The 26,121-nt window shown below is 28.8% G+C and overlaps 1 protein-coding gene across 2 annotated transcripts in view; it reads left to right on the forward strand.

Annotated features, from left to right (window-relative positions):
- The window catches only part of LOC123299288 (ankyrin repeat and SAM domain-containing protein 1A-like), a 62,904-nt gene that overhangs the window by 34,226 nt on the left and 2,557 nt on the right, over positions 1-26,121 (forward strand). Inside the window, exons 7-11 of one of the 2 annotated variants that reach the window (XM_044881640.1) lie at positions 2,546-2,816; positions 3,093-3,881; positions 12,193-12,364; positions 24,908-25,449; positions 25,699-26,085. In XM_044881640.1, the coding sequence (XP_044737575.1) occupies positions 2,546-2,816; positions 3,093-3,881; positions 12,193-12,364; positions 24,908-25,449; positions 25,699-26,085 (2,161 nt within the window). Of the gene's footprint in view, positions 1-2,545; positions 2,817-3,092; positions 3,882-5,569; positions 6,724-12,192; positions 12,365-24,907; positions 25,450-25,698; positions 26,086-26,121 lie in introns of those variants that run through there. The other variant, XM_044881641.1, reaches the window with a different exon arrangement.

The raw sequence follows: 26,121 nt of genomic DNA on the forward strand, positions 1-26,121 counted from the left end.
GATCGCGTTTGATATAAACTTTGTAAAGCATGATTAATTTTATGGTTTGTTTATATTTTTTCAATGTTATCGTCATTGTTTTCAATTTTTTCTCAGATAATGAATGTCTTTAATGATTCTCAACCATTTTTAAACTGCTTGCTGTTGCCGTAAAAACAATTTAAAAAAAATTTATTTCACCGTCTTCACTTTCGAAACATCTTTTTGAGATTTCGACTTTTTAGCAATTTTGACATGATTATATACTTTTTACCTGGAAAGTATTCCGAAATTTTTACAGGCAATTTGGAGGTACTCTAGAATGTCTATCCTAAGTTTTTGACTTCGAAAATCCTGTGCTTCCTGAAAAATCCGTTCGCCGTAAAAAACTAAAAAAAAAATTATAAGATTGTCAACTAACTTTGTACGTAATTAAATTGAATTTGAACGAAATTCGGTTTTTGATTATACAAAACATATACAACCTACATTAGAATTGTTTATATAAGTAAACTAGAAAAGCTTTTTATATAACATTTTGTAAGCAAAGCTGCTTCTTACTTACTTGCACTGTGCACTCACCAATTGTATAAAATATAAACTTTACTTCATATAGTACGTCATGTTTTTGAAACAACCATGTTGTACCTCTCTACCTCGATACCTTCAGTTTCTACATAGTTCAACAAGAATATTATTTTATTCACAAAAAAATAACATAAAATTTATTTAAAAACAAACTTTAACTGATATGATCTTTCGAAATAAGATCAATAACTTTCTAATTAAACAAAGAGCTGCAGGCAATTTATTTTGGGAAATAGCTTTTGGTAAAACTTTCTAAAAAAGTCCTTCAGAATTGTGAGAATTTCTTTCATCATAAGAGTAGAAGGTGTAAGCAAAAATATTAACTTCAGTAATTTTCGGGCCTGTTTGTGTACTTTCGTTAAGTCGTACTCAGTAAATTAAAAAAACTTGTGATAGAATATGGTGAAATTAGTTAAATTGAATGAAATTATTTATATTATTTCTCTGCTCTAATATTTTCACTCTCAAAAATTATGTAGAGGTTATAATTTACAAAGTTAAAGAACATTTAACGTTTTAAATTTAATATGCAAAACACGTGAGCAAATCTCACATCACGCGACTAAAGATTACCGAACAGTTGACGCGAGTGCTGACGGGTTAAGTAAATTCTTTGAAAACTTCTATATGAATACAATATTAATTACATTAGTTATTCCACACAAAACCAATTTACAACGTTTAGTACTACATTGTAATATCGACCGTACACAAGGGCTGTCCTTGGGAAATTGAAGTATTATCCATGTAAACCATGTTCTATTTTTGTTATTCGCACAATTGCCCACGATACCAGTCTCGTTACAATGTTATAAATTTCGATTTTCGGGATGCAAACAATTATATTCTATTAAGAAAATTATGAAAAAGAAAAACTTATAGCACTTGAAAACAAAGAATGAACGATGAATGAATTTATATATTCATATATATGTATAAAAATCAACTTTTCCTCCTTCGTATACAACAGAAAAACTCAACTCTTAAGAGTTTTTGCTTCTCCTTGTAACTTCAAAATTTTTCCTATAGTTTTAACAAGATATGAAATGAAAATATGGAGAGAAAAATCATTTAATTTAACTGAATGTCCAGTGTCCAAAAAAAATCTACTTAATCATAAATGAACGCCTAACATTCGTACAAAGTCCTTCTAAGTAAAATCTATGCAACCATTACTGAGTACTAACTTTTATCTTAATCCAGAAACTCGAAAACGAATTCCCTCTGATATACTTAGAACAAAAAGACGTAGAAATTTGTTATTCGGCACACAGTTAAATCTCAAATCTTTATCGAAAATAAAAGACAGCCTTTGAACCAAAATTTAGAGGAAAGTAATTGACTAATTCGAATTATTTTTCTGTTATTCTGCCGACAAATAGCACATGAAATATTTTTCAGAGAAAAATTATTGATTAAAACCATTAACTTTTCAACGAGGTTTTCTATTCTGTTAAGAAAAAAAAGAACTCCTTATAACAATAATAATAAATAAACAAGAAGGCTTTCGAACTTATCATCGAAGATACTCTTAGAAAAACACTTAAAATATTTATTTCTTAAGATTTTTTTTCAATATAATTTTTTTCTGTCTAATAAAATAATGAAATAATAATGTAATTTTTCTACTTTTTTTTTACAATTTCTTCAATCAATTTTACACAACTTTTTCAATCATTAAAGAGAAACTAATATTCTTAGCAAAATTATTTTTTTGTTTTTTGCAAAAATAAGCTTGTAGGAAAACTCTCATCTCCTCCAATAAAATGAAGATTTAAATTAAAATCGGTTCAGCCCTTTCAAAGGCATAAGCTCTTTTCTTAGCTGCTTTAGGAATTTTATTGAGTTTTTTTGTTTGTTTGAAAGGGGATTTGATCGAGAGTGTTTTTAGCTAGTGTTTCAAAAATATGTCGGGGATTATTAAAATTTTGTAAATTTCGACTTTTGATTACAATTTGACTTTTCTTTTAAATTACAGAAGTTCGGATAATAGTTACTATCAAAATTCACCAGCACCAAAATCATTTATGGATCCATGTTTTCATTCATCAGAAGAGTATCCGTCGTCCATGTACAGACAACGAGATTCGGACCAAATAAGCATATCGTCAACGGCATCTAGTACTGGTGGTATGACATCGTCTAGAGATCGTGATCATCGTCAAGCTGATAATTCATCAAATAATATTTATTTACCAATGGGTCCACGTTCGAGTGCTCATAGTCCTGGTTCAAATAATAAAGTTTCGGTAAGTTACTTAAAGCATTGCCCATATTTTTATTTCGGAAATTTTATTTACAATCTATGGATTCCTCCTGGATCCTTGCCTGTTCGTTTCTCGAATTCTGTGTCTCTCTGGGAGTTTATATAGTCGTTAAGGATCACCAAGGCTATTTGAAATAAAAAGCTTGATTTTTGTTTATATGAAGTTGGACTAAGTCTAGATCAATTCTGAAAATTTTAGGGGTGGGGGAAATTGTACTAATTCAAAAATTACAACGAAAAATTTTCATTTTTCTTTTAGCCAACACCGCCAAAGAAACCACCACGTCGAAATTTATCCGTATCACCAACACATTTAACACCAATGTCAATGTCAGCAGATAGTACGAACGCCATTAACAATCATGCTTACGAATATCTATTTTTAGCGCGAAGTGGTGCTCGAAGTCAAGGTGATCTCGAAGAAATCGGTAGTCGTACTTTACAACATGGCCGTAGCGTAGACACGTACGTAGAAATGAATAAACGATTTAGTATAGCGCCTCAAGACCATACATTATTACAACGAGGACGTAGTGAGGAATTAGTTTTAGACGATTACAATAAGGATGTAGCCCCATCAACCCCAGTTACCAATAACAATCAACGATTACAACCTGTGGCCATAACCGCTGTCTATGAGAATGTTGCCATAAAAACACAAAACCCACGACGTAAACTACGTCGACATCATGACGTTTACGAGAATTTCGAGTTACGTCATAACGATCCAGTAAAAAATACTTCCTCAACACCAAATATCACGGAAAATGTCAGATTATCGACATTCGTATCGAATGCTTACATTATGTTAAAATCCTCGGAAGAGAGTTTAATCGATGACCATCGAAATAGTGGAGAAGGGCACACACATCAAGGTTCACCACATCACACGAAACAATTGAAGCGTGTCACGCAATTACAACAGCAGCAACAACAAACCCCAACAAGTCCCACACATTATAAACAACCTCCTACACCGGATCATCCGCCGCCTACGCCAATGCAAGCGGAAAATACAATACATGATCGTATTAGGCCGTTAAGTCAGGTAAGAGAACCGTTGTATATTACTTATGCAAGAATTGCATGAAACAAAAATGTTTGTTTGTTTAACCAAAAAAAAAAAAAATGTTTAAATTTGCCTGTGGTATGTTCATTAATTTTTAATTTGTGTGTACCGTCATATTTGTGTGTATGTTTGCGTGTTCATTAAAACGGCGTTAATTAATAATGAAATTATTGTAAAATTACAAGTTCCAGAAAATCTTGATTTTCAAATTGAAAAATGAAACCTAAAACGGTTCCTCTACAATTCCCAGATTTAGACTTAATTTAGATTCGCAAAAAATAAAACTGAATCTTAGTGGGACATTTTAAGGGGGCACACAATTTCAATACTCAAAATTCATCGCCAATTATTCGATTAGAGTTTAATTGATAAGGCAAAAAGGAGGGAAAGAAAAATTTTTATGAGAGGTCCACACTAGGGAAATTTTTACTCTCTCCAACGGGGAAATATCAATAAACTTACGTTCGGGAGAACTTATTTTATATAATTTTCATAATTAATAACGCCCGATTAATTTGTTTTTCGTTTGCTAATCGTCCATACCATTTTTTTTTTTACAAAATATCATTTTTCTTTTATATTTAATTAAAAATAACCGTGATTTTAGGCAAACCCAAAGAATTTATAAAAAGTCTCAATTTATCTTATCTAAAAAGATATTTTACTACTAGTTTTCCTGCTATTAACCCAAATTTTGATCTCATTTAAAATTTCTCCTTTTAGTATTCCTTAATTAAAGAACGCGGATTAATCAATAGTAGTACATTTAGTTCAAAAGTATACGCATAGTTTTGACTTCAATGTAATAAAATTTGCCTATAATAACAAATAAAGAACTTCGAATCCTGTGTGCAATCAATAAATAATCTACTAATAATTTTTTTATTTAAAATAATTATTAAAAGCTCAATAGTTCTAATAATTTTGTTTTAAGGTACCTTAAGATTTTCGATATCTTGATGGTTCTAACATAATCCTAGAGTAAATTTCGAATAAAAGGAACCTCTTTTAAATAACTTCCCTGTATGGTAATCATTTCTGAAAAGCTGGAAATTTGAGAAGCTGTTGTTAACATCATGCCTAAAAGTTTTTTTCTCTACAAAAATTTAGCCGAGGCTATGAAATAGTCGAGGTTAGGCAATTTTTGTTCTTTGTAGAGTCGAACAAAATGTTTTTTGCTTTTTTAATTCAATTATCTTTTTATTTAAATATATTCCTGTAGGAATATTCAAGAAACGTGCCAAACGTCTCTGGCTTGGAAAATTTTCTTAAAGGTAAATTCTCTTAGACACGACCTTAACAATAGCCTCTCATATTTTCAGCCGTTCTGAAATGATTGTCAAATACGACGCTTGTCGCTAGACATACTTTTTTTACTACTTTTGTTAAGCATAATTCGAATGCTTTATTAAAAAAATTTAGCTCAAGTTAAATTTTGAAGGCTCATCTCATTTGGAATTTACTCTACATAGTAAAAAGTACAAAGTGGCCACTTACAACTTACAATATATACTCTCATTTTTTATTTTTGCAATAATTAAGTGCCTTATCTAAAATCATAGAGTAGACATTTTTTTTTAATAAATTTTATTAATTAGAACAAAAAATTGTAAATTATATCAAATAATTAACTAAACTAATGGTGTCATTAATTTTTATTGTTTTAGAGAGAGGTCATTGGACCCCCATTCTTATTTTATTTTTATTATTTTTATTATGCATTTAAAAAAAATTAGCATTTAAATTTTTATATTATGATACTTATTATTATGTGAAACGCATTTTCATAAATATATATTAGGTGACCCAAAATTATCCCATTAGAAGAAGACCAGTGTGATATAAAGACTAAAGTTCATAGAATAAAGCCCTTTTGTAGCTTTTAGATCCGATGTACAATTAACAATACAGTGTGTCGTTATTTATCGTTTGAAAACTGTAAAAGTAATCCGTTTTTAAAATTGTATTCTCTATATCACTGTTCTCTTCTAATGTGATAGTTTTGAGACACTCCATATATGGTTGAAGTGAGAATGAGTGAGATAAAGATATATAAATTATCATCTATAATGACATATTTTTTAATATTTTTGCATGCACTAAAAACTGAAACAATACACCCAACAACTTCAACACCCGTCATGTTACAATTAAGACTGAATTGTGATATTATTTAATAAAAAAAAAAAGAATAAATTATCCTTCACACCATAAACATGTAAAGTAATTATGTTGTCATATGTTTATTTATACATTCTAAATAATAATCATATGAAAAATAAACAATTCTTATAGAGATTCAAATTACATATTAGTTCATACAATTGTTTTACATTTATGTAATAAAAGTTGCCTAAGCTATACCACAATAGATTAATAAAAAATGATTGAGTGTTATTTATTAAACCATCAGTACTCACGTCAACCGTTTGGTAAACTTTAATCGCATGATGAGAGGTTTTCTCACGCGTTAAATATTCTTTTACTTTTGTAAATCATAACCTCTACATAATTTTATTTTTTAATGCATTAGCTAATTAAAAATAGTTTGATATTATGGAATGATATTTAAAAGTGAAAATATTACAGCAGAGAAGTAATCTAAATTATGTTTTAAATAGAATGTGAGGGAAATGCTCATAACGCGAATGCTGGCGGGTTAAGGTACCTATTATTTGAATATAATTATCTAGGAAATCGTATTGACCAACGGGTTTGTATTATTTGAAAAAAAATGAACGGTATTTTGTCATTATAGATGTTTTTATAGGCTATTTTTTGGTATGTATGTGCTGTGTATAAATTGTATTATAATTTTGCTTGTGTGCATTTGAAAGAAAAAAAGCAGTATTATTGCCAAAATGTTATGTTTTCTGTTAAAATTTATTATTTTATTTAAAAAAAAAAAAAGAATGAACAATAAGAAACTGTTTTTCTATTTATTTTATGGTTTTTTTTTATACTTAATTTATTATTTCCTTTATTTTTCCTTTACTTTCCAAATTCTTTTAATTTTATTTTTTATTATAATTATATTAACTAAATTTTATTTGAGAAAATTAATCTTGAGGTAAGAAAACTGATAAACCAAGATTAGAATTATAAAAAATGCATGTGCATCTTTGTTGCACTCTCTTGTTAACTAAAAAGCTTCTTCATGAGAAACGTAAAGGGACAAAAATTGGAATAACGGTATATGTTGTAAATTTTATGTTTAATTCTGGATAAAAGAGGGGTGTGTTGTAATCACTGTGATGTTAAAATGATTTTGATGCAAATCTTGAGGTAAAGTCGTTTTTATTTCCCGCAATATGTTGCTTGAATTAAATGAACTTTTCGAATTATAAATAGTTTTATATTCAATTTTATTTCGAAAACAATTTCGACTAAAAATAGTTTCGAAACACTCCTAAAAGTAAACTGTTTCCAACAATACACATCAACATTTTTTCATCCGTCAAAATACATTTTATTAGCCCTTTTCTATGTAGTCTTCAACGAATGAACAAGAGTGGTTTAGTTTCAAACTGAAATTAAATTAAAAAATAAATATTTTCGATATCTCCGATACTTTTTAACAGATTAAAAGCGAATTACTTAATGGCTTAGATAAAAAGCATAGCTTTAAATTATGCTATAGAAATTTCCGGAATCGTTCGATTGAAAAATCTCTTGCTTAACTTACGACGGATAATATTTGTTGGATTTTACCAAAAAAGTAAACTAAAGCCAAAAATCTGCGTATTCTTGAAAACAGTATTTTAGTATGTAATATGATAACACGATTTTACACCCTTAAATATATGTAAAAACAGACCCAGTATCATTGATATGTATAAACCATTGCCTATATTCTCATTATAAAATAATCACAAAATCTTCATTCTTTCATACCATATTTGATACGAATAGGTATTTCTAAAAGGTGTGCTTTGATATTTACCAAGTCATTTATGATTCTAAAAATCTTTTGATCAAGATTATATCATTGTTACCATAAAGTAACGTTTGATGTTCATGTAAGTATATAGAAAAATAAATGTATGATCAAAATAATAATAATATTTTTAAAAAGCTTTTATTTATTCAAGGAAGTGATTGAGGTTTATATCATGTATGAAAGTAAAAAATATAAAAAAACGTTTTTACAAAATGTTACCTTAACTATTAATTTCCTTCATGAAACATTATATATTTTTTCGAAATTATTATTATCATGGTTCAATTCTCATTTTGATACCATCATTATTCGAGAATAATAAAAATTTTCATTTGAAGTGTAATGATATGTAGAAATTTTGTTACCGGGTAATTTTAAATGTTCATAAATCGCGCAACGAAATGTCAAATATTTAGGGTTATGATTAGTGGAATTATAAATGTCAATGTCAATGTGGGAGTTTGGCAAATATTTAAGATTCTAGATCAAAACTGCTGTAAGTTATAAATATTATAAAATTAGGCTTTTTTATAAAAATTTCTTACAAAGTATAATTCTTTATTGCACGTAAAGAAATGCTTTAAATGCCAAAGAACTTAAATAGCGTTAATTTCATAGCTTTTTCCTGAAAGGCTTTATCTTTTGGCTAAATGAATTCTAGCAATTACCCCATCTTTGATCCATGAATTTCGAAGATTTATTAGTTCATTTAAAGAAGACAGGATTTAGATATATTTTTATTTTCTTTTGTTACAATCTCTATTTTCTCATATCATAGGGATTTTTAATAGTAATAAATTAATAAGATCCTTTCCATTATGACCATTATTAACGGGCCATTCACAGTTTCAGTGAAGAACTCACTTTTCCCTTTTATTTTGTATTTTAATTAAACTTAAATTAAACCTCTAATTATTCTTTTTGTTGTAATTAATTAAATTGAATCATACAGTATAAAATATTATTTTACCTGTACTTAAATAAATTGCCTAAAGAAATATTTTATTTCAACATTATTTATTAAGTTCAATGGCTTCATTTGTGTGTATCTGAATCTTAAATCAATTTCGTAATTACCAAAAAGACATAAATTATATTCTCTTTTCAATTGATTTCTTCTCCAATGACTTTTAAAAATAGTAAATATAAATTTAGGTTAGATTTTACAGGGAAAGAAGTTTTATCACTGTAATTTGGAAGATCTAATAGTGCTGTTCTTTACTCGGAAGGCCAAGAATCATTTCGCTATTATGTATTAAAAACTTTGTGTCTTTATTAAACCTTTGTTTTACAACAATTATATTTTAAGCTCTTCTATACTGTGTAGAAAGACGTTTGTTCTAAAATATCAGAGTATCGTGTCATTTCTTTAAGGTCGATCATCGAAATAGCAGCTGATGTAACGTTTTTTGTTTATTTCATTTTCTTTTTGAAATTCAGCTTCAAATCCTTTTGCCAATCAATATCATAAATATTGTTTATGCAGGCTAAATTTCTTTTAGGATTTAAAACTTACCTGATTCTACAACTGCCAATTCTTAGCCACAAGTTTCGAGCCATCTAATTCTCTTCTTTACCTCTAGGACAAAGATATTATCGATATTGTTGATCTTTTAATGATTCTATTGGTAATATCGATGAGTATAGTTTCTTCATAAAGCCCTTTTTGACAAATATTGATCTACTTTAGTACTTTTTGGGTAGTAAGAGTTCTGAAGTTAAATAGTAGAAGACTTGTTGAATAATTCCTGTCTTTTTAGGCTTTCTTTCCAAATTTTCACCATTTTTTATCCTGGTAGTAGAATTTGTATTGTAGAAGAGTATCAGATCTTAAATCTTTAGTTAGTCTTCGGGTTTTTTGTGTTTTATCTGGTTTTATATCTAATGATGATCTATTTTTCTCTTTTAAATAAATTTCTACTTAATACCTTGAATCTATTTAAACTCTTTTAATAAATATCACTAATCTCAGTAGGTAGGTACTTGAATTTTGTATCATAATAAAGATATTATATCAAGACGTAAGTGATAATTTCTACAACATTCTATTTATTGTAGGTACGTGCATTTAGTTTATGAGTTCGTGTTAATATTATAATTAATATTAAACTTGTTTTATTTATTCATAAAAATTAAATAATTTATTTCTAATATTTATGAATATAATATGCATATTATAGATAAAACTACATAATTTTTTTCCTATATATTCAACTCCTGTCCCAATCAGAGTCACATAGACAGATACACTGGTGTAGATAAAATACATTTATAGTCATATCAAACATGGTAAATGGTATGCTCAAACATAATAATAATAATATAAATATGAGCTAAGTTAATATGATGTTAGTAAACAACATACATTATAATCTAGACAAGTAATTCCCACACGATTTTGTCACATTTGGTTTTCTGTTTAAAATATCTTTCTGTTATGGAGAGTGTTGGTTACCACACTTTTTTTGTTTTTTTTGTTTTTGGTTAGGATCATGTACCAAAATACTTTTCAAGGATATTTATAGCTTTCCTTATTTGAAATTTAAAAAAGAATTTCATTTATAGCGGCCAGCCCTTCTTGACAGTGTGTGGTTACCATAGACATAGGAAACGTAGGGACGGGGTATAAAGTCCGACTTCAGACGAGGGGAGCGTTCCACTCAGAGGGGAGCCAATGTGCCTACTTTCCACTCTCTGGTACTCTTACAGAAATAATGTGCCTGCTTTTGATTGGCTCGGTTACACTCCGTTTTTTATTTGCTGTTTTATCTTGAAAATGCATTTATTTGCACTCTCATTCTCCTTTATCGCGTATCTCCTTTATCATTCTCTTTGATCCGAAGATCAAGGCAAAGTCACGTATGAAGTAATCGGTCTGAATATCTCTTCCACAATACACTATCCACTGAAAATTCATTGCGGAAAAACTATGCAATCTTCGTATTATCTTCTTAAAATATCGCATATTGAATTCATATATTTGCACCTTTCCTGCTCTTTTTATCTATTGGTTTTGGCGTAGATTGACTCTCGAGTCAGCAAACCGCGAACCGTTACCTACCAGTAGTAAGTCAAACAGATTAGACTTATAATCTCAATTTCGAATCTTAAAGAGTTGCACATAAAAGTCAAAAGAAACGATCAGCCCAGAACTATTAGCAGTCGAAAGAAGATGATGCCTAGGAAAGCTGTAAGGATTTTTTCCGCAGTTTTAAATTTCCTCATTTCACAGTAGCCATTTTCATTCGACTACTTCGTTATTGAAGTTATATTTCTTTAGGCGCGTGATGAAAAAATGATGAATGTGAATTTTTATTATGCGCGCGCACAGGATGACGCGAAAACTACATATTGAAGTTAGCTACAATTTTTTAACTAATGAATATTAGTTTTCCAAATTAATCTTAAGAAAATTAGTCTTGTTTCATAATAAAGCATACCTTTAAAAACACTTCAGTGTAGGATTTATATGATTTAAAACGCAAAGCTTAACAGCTCAAATCTAATAAGAATGCACATACACGATTGAAAGATAATCTTAAAACGTGATTTTTTGGAACGTTCCAAAGATTCTCATCTCCAATTTTAATGACAATATCTGGTTAGAATTTGTCTTCTTCTTAAACCACATCCTTAAAATTTGGCTCCAGACTATTTAACTTATATATATTTACAAATAATTAATGTTGAGTCAAGTGTATCTTATCTATAAAAAAATTCTTGGAAATAAAAAAAAAGAACACTGAAATATGAATTGTATTTTCTATAGAACCATCATCATATTTTATTTCTATAAAAATAAGTATTTAGTTTTAATACTCACATATATTCATTCCTCCACTCAATCGAATATATTTATATACAATTTAATCATATGTCTAATAATAAACCAGTAAATAATTTCATTCAAAACAATTTCTATATTCATTGTTTTGAAAAATATTTCTCTTAATTACTTCTTCATTATTATTTAAAAGAGAGACTTGAGAATATTTTAAGATGTGTTGAAAACTATTTGAAAATAAAAAAACTTTTATCTATTTTTAATATTATTATTTCAATTGTTTTTTGATCATACGTACAAGACGTTTGCATTTAAAATGTTCGTTACTCAATTATTTTAAAACTGCATGCGTGAGATTTAGTGAATGTGCTTGTTTCTTGTGCTTGTTTATTGATTAAAAATAATGTTATTGTGTTTAATAAAATAATATTTAAATGATTATGATGACATCGAAAGAATATCAATTAATACAATCACATTGTAAAAATGTTTTAAATAATTTAATAACAATTATGTATTATTTATCGACATCCGGCGATGATCATGACAACAATCAATTACAACAGGAATATAAACGACGTTCACGTGATATTGAAACTGAAACGGATGAAGATTTTCTAATGTTTCCGGCATTGGATGAATCAAGTGGTAGTTTATCGAGTAGTATTTCATTATCGGATCGAAGTATATCGACTGATAATAATGTTGAAGAGTTTGTTTGTGATGTACCATTTGCAGGTAAGAGGAAAAATATTTTATTTTTTAATTTACATTTTGTTAAAAGATAATGTGACCAGTTTTATAGTTTAAATTGGTCGAGGAAATGTTAGAACAAATTTTTTAATTTACTGAGTATGACTTACATTAAACTAATAACAGTTCACGAACATGACCGAAAATTTCCGAAGTTAATATTTTTTGACTTACACCTTTACTCTCGTGATGAGAGAAATTCTAGGTTGATTGATAGGTTGAACTATCTACATTTTTTTAAATAGATTTTTTCAAATACTGTAGAGTTCCTCAAATGAAAAAACCTGAAAAATTTAGAACTCGAAAATAGATAACATTATATGTATGAGGATAGAAAAAGTTTCAACTCCATGTACCAAAAATAAAATTTATTTTAAAGCGTCAGCAAAATGCTTATAATGCGAGTGCTGACGGGTTAAAAAGTCGGTTTCTATTGATTTAAGTTCATTTTTCGAACTCTTAAATCCCTCCTCTGCACGTTTTTTATGTATCTGTTCCTTTAACATCATTTGATTTAAAAAGTTTTCCGCCGAAGTTGATAACTTCTCTCCTTCCACTCTCAAAAATTATCTAGTCTAAAATTTACCGCAGAAAATGTCACTAATTTTTGTAAAAAAGCACGTTTAGAGTTATAACATTTATTCAAATAAAATATTCGAGCGGTGATACTTTTTTTTAAATAGGCAACTTTAGTTTTTTCTTTGTTATAAAATTGCCTATCGATTTACATAATACAATATTATGTAACATTTCATTCAACAGTATGTATTATTTATTTATTTTATACCTTTGATTTAAAATTAAATTGAATAGAAATTAAATGAAAAGATTCAAATTGATACAGATTTTGAATAAAGAGAGGATTTAGAGATAGTATTTAATTTGAGTTAAGTTTATCATCTATATATATTCTAATAATTGATAGATAGACGTGTGGAATAGAAATTTGTTTTAATATTTACATTTGTAAATACCTTGTATGTTGAATGTTGGGGTTATATGTCTCTAGTCTCTAGTCATACTCATCTAATATATAACACTTATATAGTAGGTATGTGTACCTAGGTAGAGTACACTGTCTTCCAACACGTACATTCTAAAATAAATACAATCCCTGTAGAACAGGTTATAAAAGTAGAAAAACTGGATTTGATCCAGTTAATTTCTTAAACGTATGTTCTCAATCAGTCTACTTAATTTTGAGATTTTTCAGTCTTTTTATTGATCGAGATTAATCGGAATTGAAATTCGCTAGTCATGAGCAAGACCAAGACCAAAACCAAAACTGTATTTGACTATCTTTGTTTTACTCATTGGTTTTGGTCTTGCAAGTCATGTTTGGTCTTGCATATGCATAAGAACAAGATCAAAGTACAACATCAAGTATGCTAGACAGAAGCAGTTAATTACAAAAGGACCAAAATCAACGTGTAAGACATAAGCTCAAGTCTAAGTGTGTAAGATAAAGACAGTCAAAGTACCCTTATTTGGGCTTGGTGCACATCACTAAAATTCGGTAAACAGGAATACAAAAATGAAAAAATTCATATTGACCACATTCATGAATTTTTAAGCCTTGTTTAAACAGAATGCAATCCTTGGACAGATAGAGTAGTTTCTGGAATATTCAACCATCCAAATTAAAAGGAAAAAATTACTTACGACTTACCACGCCGATAGATTACGTTCACTTAGTATGAGTCCGAATTAACGTATGTTGCAAACTATAGTCTCGCCACCTGTGAGTGAATTTAACAAGTTTTCAGAAATCTGAATCGGTAAAAAGAAACGTTTTTTTATTTTATGGATAGAAACACTTATATGACTCTTTTGGGATATATTTTTAATAAATAAAAAATATAACATCCTTTAAAATTTGGTGAAAAATTGATACAATAAATTGCTAATGCAATATACTTTAAACTTTTCTTTCATTTTTAAACTTTTCTGTGGCTCATTTTTGGACTGCATCAATCCTATAACGTTTTCGTAAGAGTGCACTTCCTTCTCGAATAATTGTTGTTTTTTTTTTCCAAATAGAAATGAAAGACTCTGTACTTGTTCAATATACACGAAACTTGAGTATTTATTTACATGTGAACACAATTTTCAAGAAATACGAGACATTTTGTCAATTCATTATAAACATTGACAGTATGACTATGAGCAGAACACTACCATGCAAGAAGTGAAGCAATGAGTTACATGAGAGCTATAAAACGTAGCTAGCTAGAGCTTGGTACATAATATAATATATAGTCTGAACTCACAACAAACTACATCGCATAGTCACAAACTAAAACAAATATTTAGAGATCGTGCCACATAGAAGTTGAGAGTATTTCATTTTAGAGGTAACAACAATCGTCGACGCGGTATTAAATAAATATAAATACATACATTTATAGGTTAACAATTTACAAGACTTAAGGTATATAGAATATACTGATAAAACAAATTTAAGCAAATAGTCAATTGACTAGACCCGATAAATGCTTCTGAAAACTTATATAGGATGATCCGCAGCATTAAGATTGCAACCTCTCCATATTTAATCGGGAGACTTCCGAAATCGTGAGATATATCTGGAATCTCGGAAACCGTTCCAATGATTTTCATGAAATTTAGTATGCAGGGGGTTTATGAGGCGTAAAATCGATTTAGCTAGGTTTTATTTTTAGAAAACGTTGTTTTATCTCGGAAACTTAAACCTCGGAAACGGCTCCAACGATTTGCATAAAATTTATCTAGGTTTTATTTTTAGAAAACATCTTTTTCTCTCGGAATGTTTAATCTCGGAAGCGGCAACAACGATTTTACTGAAATTTAGTTTCTAGGCGGTTTTGGGGGTGCAAAATCGATCTAGCTAGGTTTTATTTTTAGTCTTCATCTTAAATGTGACACACTGCATATATTAGACTCATAAACTAATTCTCGTAAACATATAATTTGACTAAATTTCTTCTACGTTTTTCTTTATCTACCTTATATTTATTTAAATTTTCAGTAAGTTACATGTAGTCTATTCAAATCAATGTTACAAATAGTCGATGTTAAACAACCAATTTACTTATGATATTTAACATGAATGCCAAAATAAATTTAATTATTTATCATACCATCATATCATATTTAATAGTACATATTCCTTAATTTTAGCTCGATTTTCTTTATTCGGTCGACATTTCTTTTACAACTTTAGCACAATGTCTTCTTCAGTTATAGATATCGACATTGGTTAAACATTAAGGATTGATTCAGATCAAAATATATTTTTGTAGTCATATAAAAAAAAAAGTTACAACGTCTATGATTCTAAGATTCATAATTGGGCTACTTTCCTGTCAGAAGTCTGACTGTTTATATTTTTATATGACTGTCCCAGAGCAAATAACGGTGGAATGCAGTTAATATCTAACTGTCGTCGCGGTATAAGATGACTTAAAGATTTTTCCACATTTGAACAAATCTGACATGAATGAAATTGTTTTCTAACTACGGAATCCTAAAACATAAAAAAACTTTGGTTTTTGACGCATTTTCGATATTTTTAGAGCATTTTTTTTACTTTACGTCATACAAATTGCCTACTTTACGATATTTTTAGAGCGTTTTCTTACATTTACGTCATACAAATTGCCTAGTTGAGTAGTTAACTAGTCACTTTAATACAAGTATTTGCTTGTAAAAATATAGTTATTAATGCTACAAGTGGGATAACTAGCAAATAATCTGACAGTCGTGGTGTTGCGGCATGAGCGTAAGGTTATGAGACATTCTTATGAAGACGAGTGTGGTAGATGTCGCTACGAGCCGTAGGCGAGTTGCGACAACCACACGAGTCTTCATAAGAATGTCTCATAACCTTAGAGCGAATGCCGTAATCACGACTGTCATATTTGCTAGTTATTCCGCAAGTAGCATTCAATACTTTTTACAACAATCGCTCGGGAAGTTGACTTTGAGAGAAATTTATCAATTTGAGAAATGATTTATTTACTTATTTTAAATTTAAATTTTATTGCATACAAATTTTTATTGCTCGTTCATTTTAATTTCAATTTTTAATTTTGTTTTTTTGTATGTAACACTCGCGTTTGACACAATCAGTGTGGTAACTTTAATAAATGAGGGTTAAGATTGATTACTTATTTTTTTTTAGTACAGATGGCGTGTCAGTAGTACATACAATTATGTAGTCTATAACCGAACATGTGCGTTTATGAAACACCTATAACCGAACATGTGCGTTTATGAAACACATATAGTTAAGTATGCGATTATTGTGTATTTTGAAGGTGACATACAGCGCTCGAAAAGTCTACTTCCCGAGTGAGCGTTGTAAAAAATACATTAGCAATGGTATTTTAACATTCCTTATCACTACACGAACCCAGTTGGAACTATACAGGAAATAAAATTGTAATCGATCATTTAGAGATGAAATACATTTAGGCTCAAGTCTTATATAAATGTACAGAATTCATTTTAAAATTAAAATTCTTACAAAATTAAACCATCAAGAATATGTATCACATTTTTTTAAAAGAAATTTTAAACAATTATTGTTTGACCGATATTCTCATTACAAGTTTTTATTTTCCATAAATCATTAAAAAAAATTTTATAAAAATACAGCAATATTTACAAAAAAAAAATTTTTGCTTACTTTAAATAAAATTTATACTTTTTTCTTAGTATTATAAATTTTCAAACAGAATCATACAAACCTGATTTCAATTGGTAAACAATTTACATTAATAAAAAAATAATAATAATAATCATTATTATATTAATAAAAATAAAAATTATTGTGTGATTTACGGTATAAAAATGACTTCAAAAATGGGATTTTTTTTTCAAAAATAATTAAAATAAATACACCTATATACATATTTCAATAGAAATTCATCATGACGAATATACTAAAAATGCATTTAATAACAATTTTTTGATAACATAAAATTTCAATTTTATATTTAATATTGATATATTAATCTTAAAATAATCGATTTGATGATTATATATTTGTTCGTGTTTATAATAATTTTAATAATTTTGGTGTGTTATATTTAAATTAATTTGTGAAGAATTAGAAAATCTGTACTTATGGCAAAAGCATGTTGCTCTTGTTGTGTATTAACAGTGTTAAAATGTTTTATCTGTTGCTGTATTCAAGAGACAACAAATATTTTATCAGGTTACATTTGATACGTATGTTTTTATTAAATAAATGTTCAATATTGCTAATGTTTTAATAATATTAAAAGACCTCGCACAAAATGGTGGGTCCACACGATACAGACTATTGTTTGTACAGACTGAAAATCTGAGTAAAAATGTTCATGTAAGACTTGACCATCATACCGACTTTTGTTTGCACTGGTATAGTGTGGACCTACCATTAGATATAATCTGTATTTCGGTCAAACTTTTTCAAATTTTGGCAAATGATAGTTTAAGTCATTCTAAAGAAAAGTTCCCATGGTCAAAAGTCATTAAAATGATAGGATTTCATGTTATAGCTAAATTAAAGTTGGAAAATGTACTTATTTGTATAATATATGCCTATGTGTGTATAGGCAAATGTATATACAGATATGTATAACTACATGCATACGTGTGTTTTTTAATGTAAGGGTGTTGCTTTTTAATTCTTGTTTTTTGACGAATATGTTACGAAATTAAAAGAAGAAGCAATGTTAACTGTTCAGTGGATCAATAATATGAATTGTTAAGATCAATATTTTCAGCTACATTATTAATCTTTTGTTTTATCTCTAACGGCTTGCAAAATGGGTCATACGAACCCAAAACTCAATTGACCTATGTTGCTCATTTACGAACTCTATCTCACTTTTTACGTCCTAAGCACGCTATAAATATTTCAGCTTGATATCTCTTTTCGTTTTTGAGCTGTCGTACTTCCAGGCAGACGGACAACCGGGAATGAACTAATTAGGTGGTGTTATAAACTTGGGACTAAACTTAGTATACCTTGATATTTCATATATACATGGTATAATAATAACCCTTTATTAAACTTCACACTAAATTGCAGAAGTAACCTCGTCTTAATTTTATTCTTCTAGATAAAAATTTTGTTCGTGGTAACAATATTCGACCACAATCTTAAACGTTTACACGTGGTAGATATCACATAAAACAATTCTTATTTTTAATTATTATAAACAAAATTCTGTGGTTATAACGATAAAATGCAATTTATTTATAATTTCTAAGATAATTAGAAAAAAAATCTTTTTATGTGAAATAAAATAACTGTTAAGAAGCAACCTCCAATTGAAAACATTTCTTAATAAAATAATAATTGAGAATATTATCATAATAAAACATTTTATAAGATCTTTAATTAAAGAATTGTTCCCTATTTAACACAATTTGTATGTAGGAAGCTTTTTAAGTTGATATTTATAATTCAAGCTATGTTAGTTAGTTTAGAAAAAGTGTATAAAATACTGGCGGAAGCGCCAGTTGAAAAAATAGTTCTGAATATTTTATAAAATTAAATTTACATGTTTTATTCTGTTTCAAAAAAATTGCTAGAGTTCTATCAAACCAAAGTGGCACCGAGCAAAAGAGAGTGTATGATGTATTTGTATGTGCACTCGTATCTACACTCTCTCTTGTTCAGTGCCACTTTGGTTTGATAAAACTCTATATTTCTAATATTAAAAACATTTTATTGGATTCGATAAATTTTCAACCACAATTAAACTCTAAATAGCTTTTAATTCGTTTGCATAAAGTCCGAATTATTTAAATACAACAAAACATTTTTTTAATGATTGATTTTAATTAATATTGAAGGTTATTAGTCAATAAATTCAATTAAAATTGTCATCGTCAATTACCAACAATTCCAGTCTAAACGACAACGCCAAACCCTTTTTTATAAATTTAAACATACAAATAAAATAACTCAAATACTCGCCGATTTTTTTTTCTCTTGTAATAGCTGTGTAAATACTATTAAATATTTTATTCGCAAATAATTTCAGTCTGTTACAACCAGGCTATTAATTTCAAGAATTTTTTGTAGACTTTGAATCAATAAAATATTAATTATACGCACAGTTTAATGTACGATTTCTTCACAATTAAGTTCAATTACATTTATTTGAAAATTATTAATTTATTCAGAAAATTTAGTTCCAAATTGTATTACATAATAGCGCCACTATCTTTTTTATTTTCAATGAAAGCTCATTTTTTTTTCAAGATAGTTTAATCTGAAACTATTTTTCTTTACTTATTGCTAACCAAGAGCTGAATACTTTTTAAAGGACAAGCTTTTATTGTACTAAAAAGTAGAAAGTAATTTTATCTATGAGTCACATATCCGACTATTTGTTAAAGCTTGAGGCGCTCAATTTAAAATATCAAAAATGAATCGGAACGCCTCATCCACATGCCTAATTATTTTTCGATACAACCTTACTATTGTCATCCAAACTAAATGTGCATGCAACATTTCAGCTCAATCGGAAACTGGGAAATGGATCAAATTTGAATTGCAATTACAGACAGACAACCGGGCAGATGAAATTAAATAAAAGCTTATAAAAAATTTCTAGAATTCCTGAAAATAGGGTAGAAATTCTAGGGATTTTTCAATTTTCTTAGTTTTTTTACGTTTCTTCACGGTTTTTTGCTAGCTTACAACGAAGCAAAGAAAATCTACTTAGAAGATACTTTAATTAGTCCGAAATTATAGTTCAGGCTTATATCACAGCATGGCGCCACAACTTAATTTGACGTTTCATTATGAAACTTTCATATTCTTCATAAAATTGATAATCAATAGTTGAGCTAAAAGTTTCAAATTTGTTTATGGTTAATAAAGCTGTTTTTTGATAGCTTGCAAGGACTTTTGTAATAATCAAAGAAAATCTAAGTTGGAGATACTTAAATTAGTCAGAATTTACAGTTCAGGCTTACATCAGAGAATGGCGCCATAACTTTTTAATTTGACGTTTCATCTATTTCATAAAACAGATAATGAATAGTTGACCTAAAAAATGACTACGTGGGAACGTGTCCATTTATAAAAACAGTGAATAAAAAAAAAAAACGTTATTAAAAATGGATGTATAGAAAGAATGTTTTATTTAAACTTTAAAATTTATAACGTGTTTGCTTGTGCTTCTTCTATCGTTTTTTAAATAATAATGTCTGCTGTAATCTCTGTATAATGTATAATAAAATGCTTGACAAGAGACCACCACATGGTGAAGAAGATAATAGACCTTGAGGACAGTGTGCCTGTGCCAGACTTAACTTGAATATGCTTATCCAAAATATGGTACAGGGATATCAATTTTAATAAATAAAACTTTTAATAAATTTTCGCGTAGATTTTTTTTATTATGCGAACAATCAAAGTTTTTCAGCATAAACTATTTTACAATGCACATATTAACGATGATTCATGCTATCAAGAATCTGTAAGTTGTGCTGAATTAACTTTATGTTGGTTCATTATCAGTAGTAATTGATTCAATGTGAAAAATAATTAATCACAAGTACACATTGTTATCAAAATGTTAAAGACCTCAAAAAAATACATAATAATCAAATACAAAAATCGTAACCTCGTAACAATTTAACACAATTTCTAAACGTCTTACATTACTTTTTTTTTAAAGTTCAAAAATGACGTCATATCCCTCTTACAATAATATTATTATTAATAAATATTTATCTTAATAAAGATAAACATAAATTTCATTTCGTTTATATTATTATTTACTAAAGTGATACCCACCCGCTTCGCTGGGTTTAAAAGTAAAGATTGATAAAGATTGCTCTCGCTTATCTCCTTTCTATAACACTCGAAATAATGGTAAGGATTGTTTTACACAGATAAAATATATGTATGGTTTTCTATTTTTTTAAATGTATAGATGGCCGTGAAATATTTTATATTAACTATTTTTACAGAAATCTGTAATTTAAGGTAATGTCAAATGACTACTTTTACAGAAATCTGTAATTTATGGTAATGTCAAATGTCAAATTAAATTAAATTTTTTTATCTTTATAAATTATAGTTCATGTGTTATTCTGATATATCAGCTATATTGCTGTACAGTTTCATTAAAAATCATTCGCTAGTTTAAGCGTGAAAAGCGTAACAAACAAACATGCTTACTTTCGCATTTATAATATATAGAGATATACAAACAAACAAAAAAAAGAAAAAGAAAACTGATTAGATTCCAACCGGAAAACACAAAAATCTATAAAATACACTTTTTTTTTTTGTGTGTGATTACATAATATATTATAACAGTAACCGGAAGGCGCTAAATATTTATTTAGCTACTTTTGTAACATAGTTTACTAAAAAAATTAATTCTTTATCTAAATTTATTAGCATAGAACCGAGAACATACATTAATTTTTTGTTTATTGATAGATTAAATAAAAAAAATATGGTTTTTTTGTTTTTGTTATAAAAATATGCGGATAGATAAATAAATAAACGTTCATCTATTTGAGTGATAAATAATTATTATATCGATATGTACAACATATGTATATGCATATAATTTGTAAGGCCCTGTAATTAAACAAACATTGTGTAAGTCTGTATGTAAAACTCTAGCCTAACCATTCATTTGAGACCTTTTATAAAAATAGTATTCAGCTGATTTACTTAATTAAAACTATTTTTTTATTTATTTTACGGGCTAAAGGACTCTGCACTATTAGATAGGAAAATAGGTTTCTGTGAAACTTTTTCAAACCGCCCCCAAAATGCTCTTCAGATCGTTCTGATCAAAAAACCTCACGGTCACAAAACGTTTAACGAGTAATTTACGAGCTACGAGCAATCAAAGCTACACTAATAGTTATAGTACCTATATGACTAGAAAAATGAAATTTCTTTTTCAAATAGCCCCCAAAATGTTCTTCGAATTGTTTTGATCAAAAGCTTTCACGGACACAAAATTTTTGAACGGGTAGTTTTCGAGCTACGGGCAAGCTATACGAAGCGGTTTTTTGCTTTCGACTCAAATTCCACTGTCATTAATGGGCAACCAATAATATCCTCAATCAGGAGCAACTTGCAGTTCGCAAATGGAACTCCCGGGTATTTATTGATGCTTGTGTCCGGCAGCATTGTGTCATTTCTGGCAAGGTCGTCGGCTTCACAATTACCTGGAATGTCCCTGTGTCCAGGTACCCATACCAGGTTTACATTTATTTGTTCCGCCAGCTCATTTAAGGACGTACGGCAGTCCTGTGCTACCTTTGACATTAGATAGACTGAGCTGAAGGATTTTATAGCCGCTTGACTGTCGTTGAAGATTGTAATGTCCCTGCACCTAAGGGTGTTCAGTCTTAGGCATTCACAAACCTCATGAATAGCCATCACTTCCGCTTGATACACACTACAGTGATCCGGCAACCGAAATGATAGACGCAGATCAAGATCTTGAGAAAAGATCCTACAACCCACCTTCTTCTCTAACTTAGATCCGTCAGTGTAGAAAACGACGCCCTTTGGCTTAACTAGGTTCTCCTCCCAATCCTTTCTGGGAGGGATCTTTACTGGGAACCTGTTCCCAAAGTTAGGAGAAGGTAAAACGTAGTCAACGGATTTAGAAGTGAGTATCTTCGTAATATCCGTGTATGACCATAATGAGTCTCCGTCCAGAGTGAGGCCAGATTTAGCCTGAGAGCTGCACCTGCTGCACATTTCTCTCCGTAGAGGTCAGTTGGCAGCAAGTACAGAATTACCTCAAGTGCTTTAGATGGAATTGTCCGTAGGCATATCTCAGGTAGCAATGTATTAAATTCTCCTCTACCTGATATCTTTTAAAGTTTGATTCATACAGTTTGCCAGACACATTTTTAGATATATCTATGTATTTTATATTATACGTGAATAACAATTCAAAACATCATACACACATACATTTATACCATAAATTGTTTATTCAATTCACACACAAACACTAACTTAAAGTTAAGTCAGTGAAGTTGAGTCGTCACTTGGCAGATGTGTTTAACTTCAAACATACACACACTACACAATATGTATGCTTTTTAATAAACGCATCACAATACCATACATGTATAAACACAAGAATATTATCAAAGATTTAAAAATTTTATATTAAATTAATATTATATTGACATTCTATTTGAAAAAAGTACAAAAATTATTATTATTAATAAAAATAAATTAAACAATTCTTCTTTTATTATTATTAATTAAATATTTTATTAAAACTTATATTGTTAATAATTGATTGTGTTTAGTTTTTAGTGTTTTATTCGAGTTTTTACTTTCAAACAATTATTTCTCTTTTTTTTAAGTAAGTTTTTTATGTGTTGAATTAAAAAAAAAAAAGTTATGGGAAATTTGCCACATATTTAATTGTGTGAAAGAAAGTGTTTTGAATATTAAGGTTTATTGTTTTCACTTGAGTGTGAGTGAAATTATTATTTATTGTGTGAAAATTTCGAAAAATTAGGACATAAAATTTATATTAAGCTTTTGCTTAAATCGTGTGTTGTTATTCGTAGAGAATGAATATTTTGTTATGAAATATTGTAGTATTACTCACCTGTCGTGAGTTGAGTAATGGGATGATTCGGTCTAATTTTAAATATGAATGAAAAACAAAATTATCATAATATATAAAAATTTTTGTGACAGTTCAGATTTCAATTTAACACTCACCGACCATAAACTCTTTACTTTAGTTCTTTATTTTTATTTATTTTGCTCATAAAACTTCAAAATCGCTCTCTATATAAATCAGCTTACAGAATACAGACTTAAGTTTTCTTTGAATACCCTGTATATAAGAAATATATATCAAGGTATACTAAGTTTAGTTCCCAGTTTGTAACGCTTAAAAATATTGGTACAACGAACAAATTTTTGGTTTAAGGTGTTCATAAAATCGATTAAAATCACCTAAAATTAGGCCATTTCCGATTATCCGTCAATCTGTCAGTTCATACGAGATAACTCAAAAACGCAAAGAGATATCAAGCTGAAATTTTAATAGCGTATACTCAGGAAAAAAAAGTAGACATAGAATTATGAAAAAGACGAATCTATTCTGGAATTTGAATTTAGTGAAATAGAATTTATTTGTCATTGAAATTTCGAATAAGAATTTTTTTCAAAATTGCAATTCACTTTTGGTTGTATTTTTGCATGAAAATCTCTTCAAAATGAAAAATTGTCTTCTATTGATAACTGGGAGTTGCAACCCCGTTCTGATGACAATAATTCGTACCAATGAAAATAGGAAGTGAATCTGTTTTCAGTGCTCCCAATTTAGACTACCAGATGATAATAATTGTACTTAACCCCGCCAACTGACGATTATATTCGTAGTAATTAAAACAGGAAGAGAACTCGTTTTCAGTAGTTCAAATTTAGACTACCAGGTTATTTAGCAATGGGAATTAAAAGTCTTAATTGTAGTATCTGCAAACTTTTTTTTCTAAATTTAATATGATTATTTCTTGTCTTAGGTTTATTTAAAGGATCGACAACGGCTCTGGACGGAGTTGGTGGGGCCCGGCCAGTGCCGGCCGAACGGCCAAAAACATTGCGACGTTTAAAAAATGTGTACGAAACACCCACGGCTAACATCAATGGAAACAATGAACCATCATCACGACAACATTACGATGATGAGTCACCACAAGAATGTACGGTCACAAAACGTACAAAAAATTCCAATAACAGTACATCATCTTCATCACAATCCACAACGTCACAATCGAATAATGATAAAGATAAATCATTATCAATACTTAGTCCGTTCGACGAACAAGAGGAATGGGCTAAAATATCTGAAATTATGGCATCAATTGGAACGGGTCTAGTACGTGAATCGGTTTTTGTTACAGAATTAGAACAAGAATTTCAAGCTCGATTAGGTTTAAGTTGTTCACAAAATAGTTTAAGTAATCTAGTGATAACACCAATTGGACAATGGTTAAGTACCTTAGGATTGGTGGAATTTGAATCAGTATTTTTAAATAATGGCTATGATGATATAGATTTTATTGTAAGTATTATTAATTGCCCAGTTTGAAACAAATTATAGTGGGACCTCGATAACTCGAACCTCGCTAAATTGTAATCCTCAGTAAGTCGAATAAAAATGTCATTCCCTTCCGCTAAACGTGATCCAGGTCCCACTTAACCAAGTTTCACTATATAATCAATAACTAGTTTTTAAAAGGGTAAAACTGTGCCCGGTGAACAAATTCAAATGAATTTATGGTTGATTTTTTTATTTTTATTTTTATTTTAGAATGGTGTATTAGAAGAAAACGATTTAAGAGAAATGGGTATTACGAATGAAGAAGATCGTACATTAATATTAAATGCATGTAAACAATTATCACATAAAATTGAAGAATTAAATTGTAAAAATTTTAATAATAATAATTTAAATGAACCGAATGATTCTGTAGAACAATGGTTACAACGAATTAATTTACAACAATATTCCGAAACGTTTCGTAAACATTTATATTTAGATATGGAACGTGTACGTCGTATTTGGGAAATAGAATTAACGGCAGTATTAGAAATACATAAAATTGGACATCGAAAACGTATTTTAGCATCGGTATCAAATAAACAAAATGGTGTTGGACCTAATTTAGATGAAATTCATGCGGATTTACATATACTGGTAAATTAAACCATTCTGTTCCCGTGGAAATCAAAA

Source organism: Chrysoperla carnea, chromosome 4, assembly GCF_905475395.1.
Source record: "Chrysoperla carnea chromosome 4, inChrCarn1.1, whole genome shotgun sequence".
Taxonomy (NCBI): Eukaryota; Metazoa; Arthropoda; class Insecta; order Neuroptera; family Chrysopidae; genus Chrysoperla; species Chrysoperla carnea.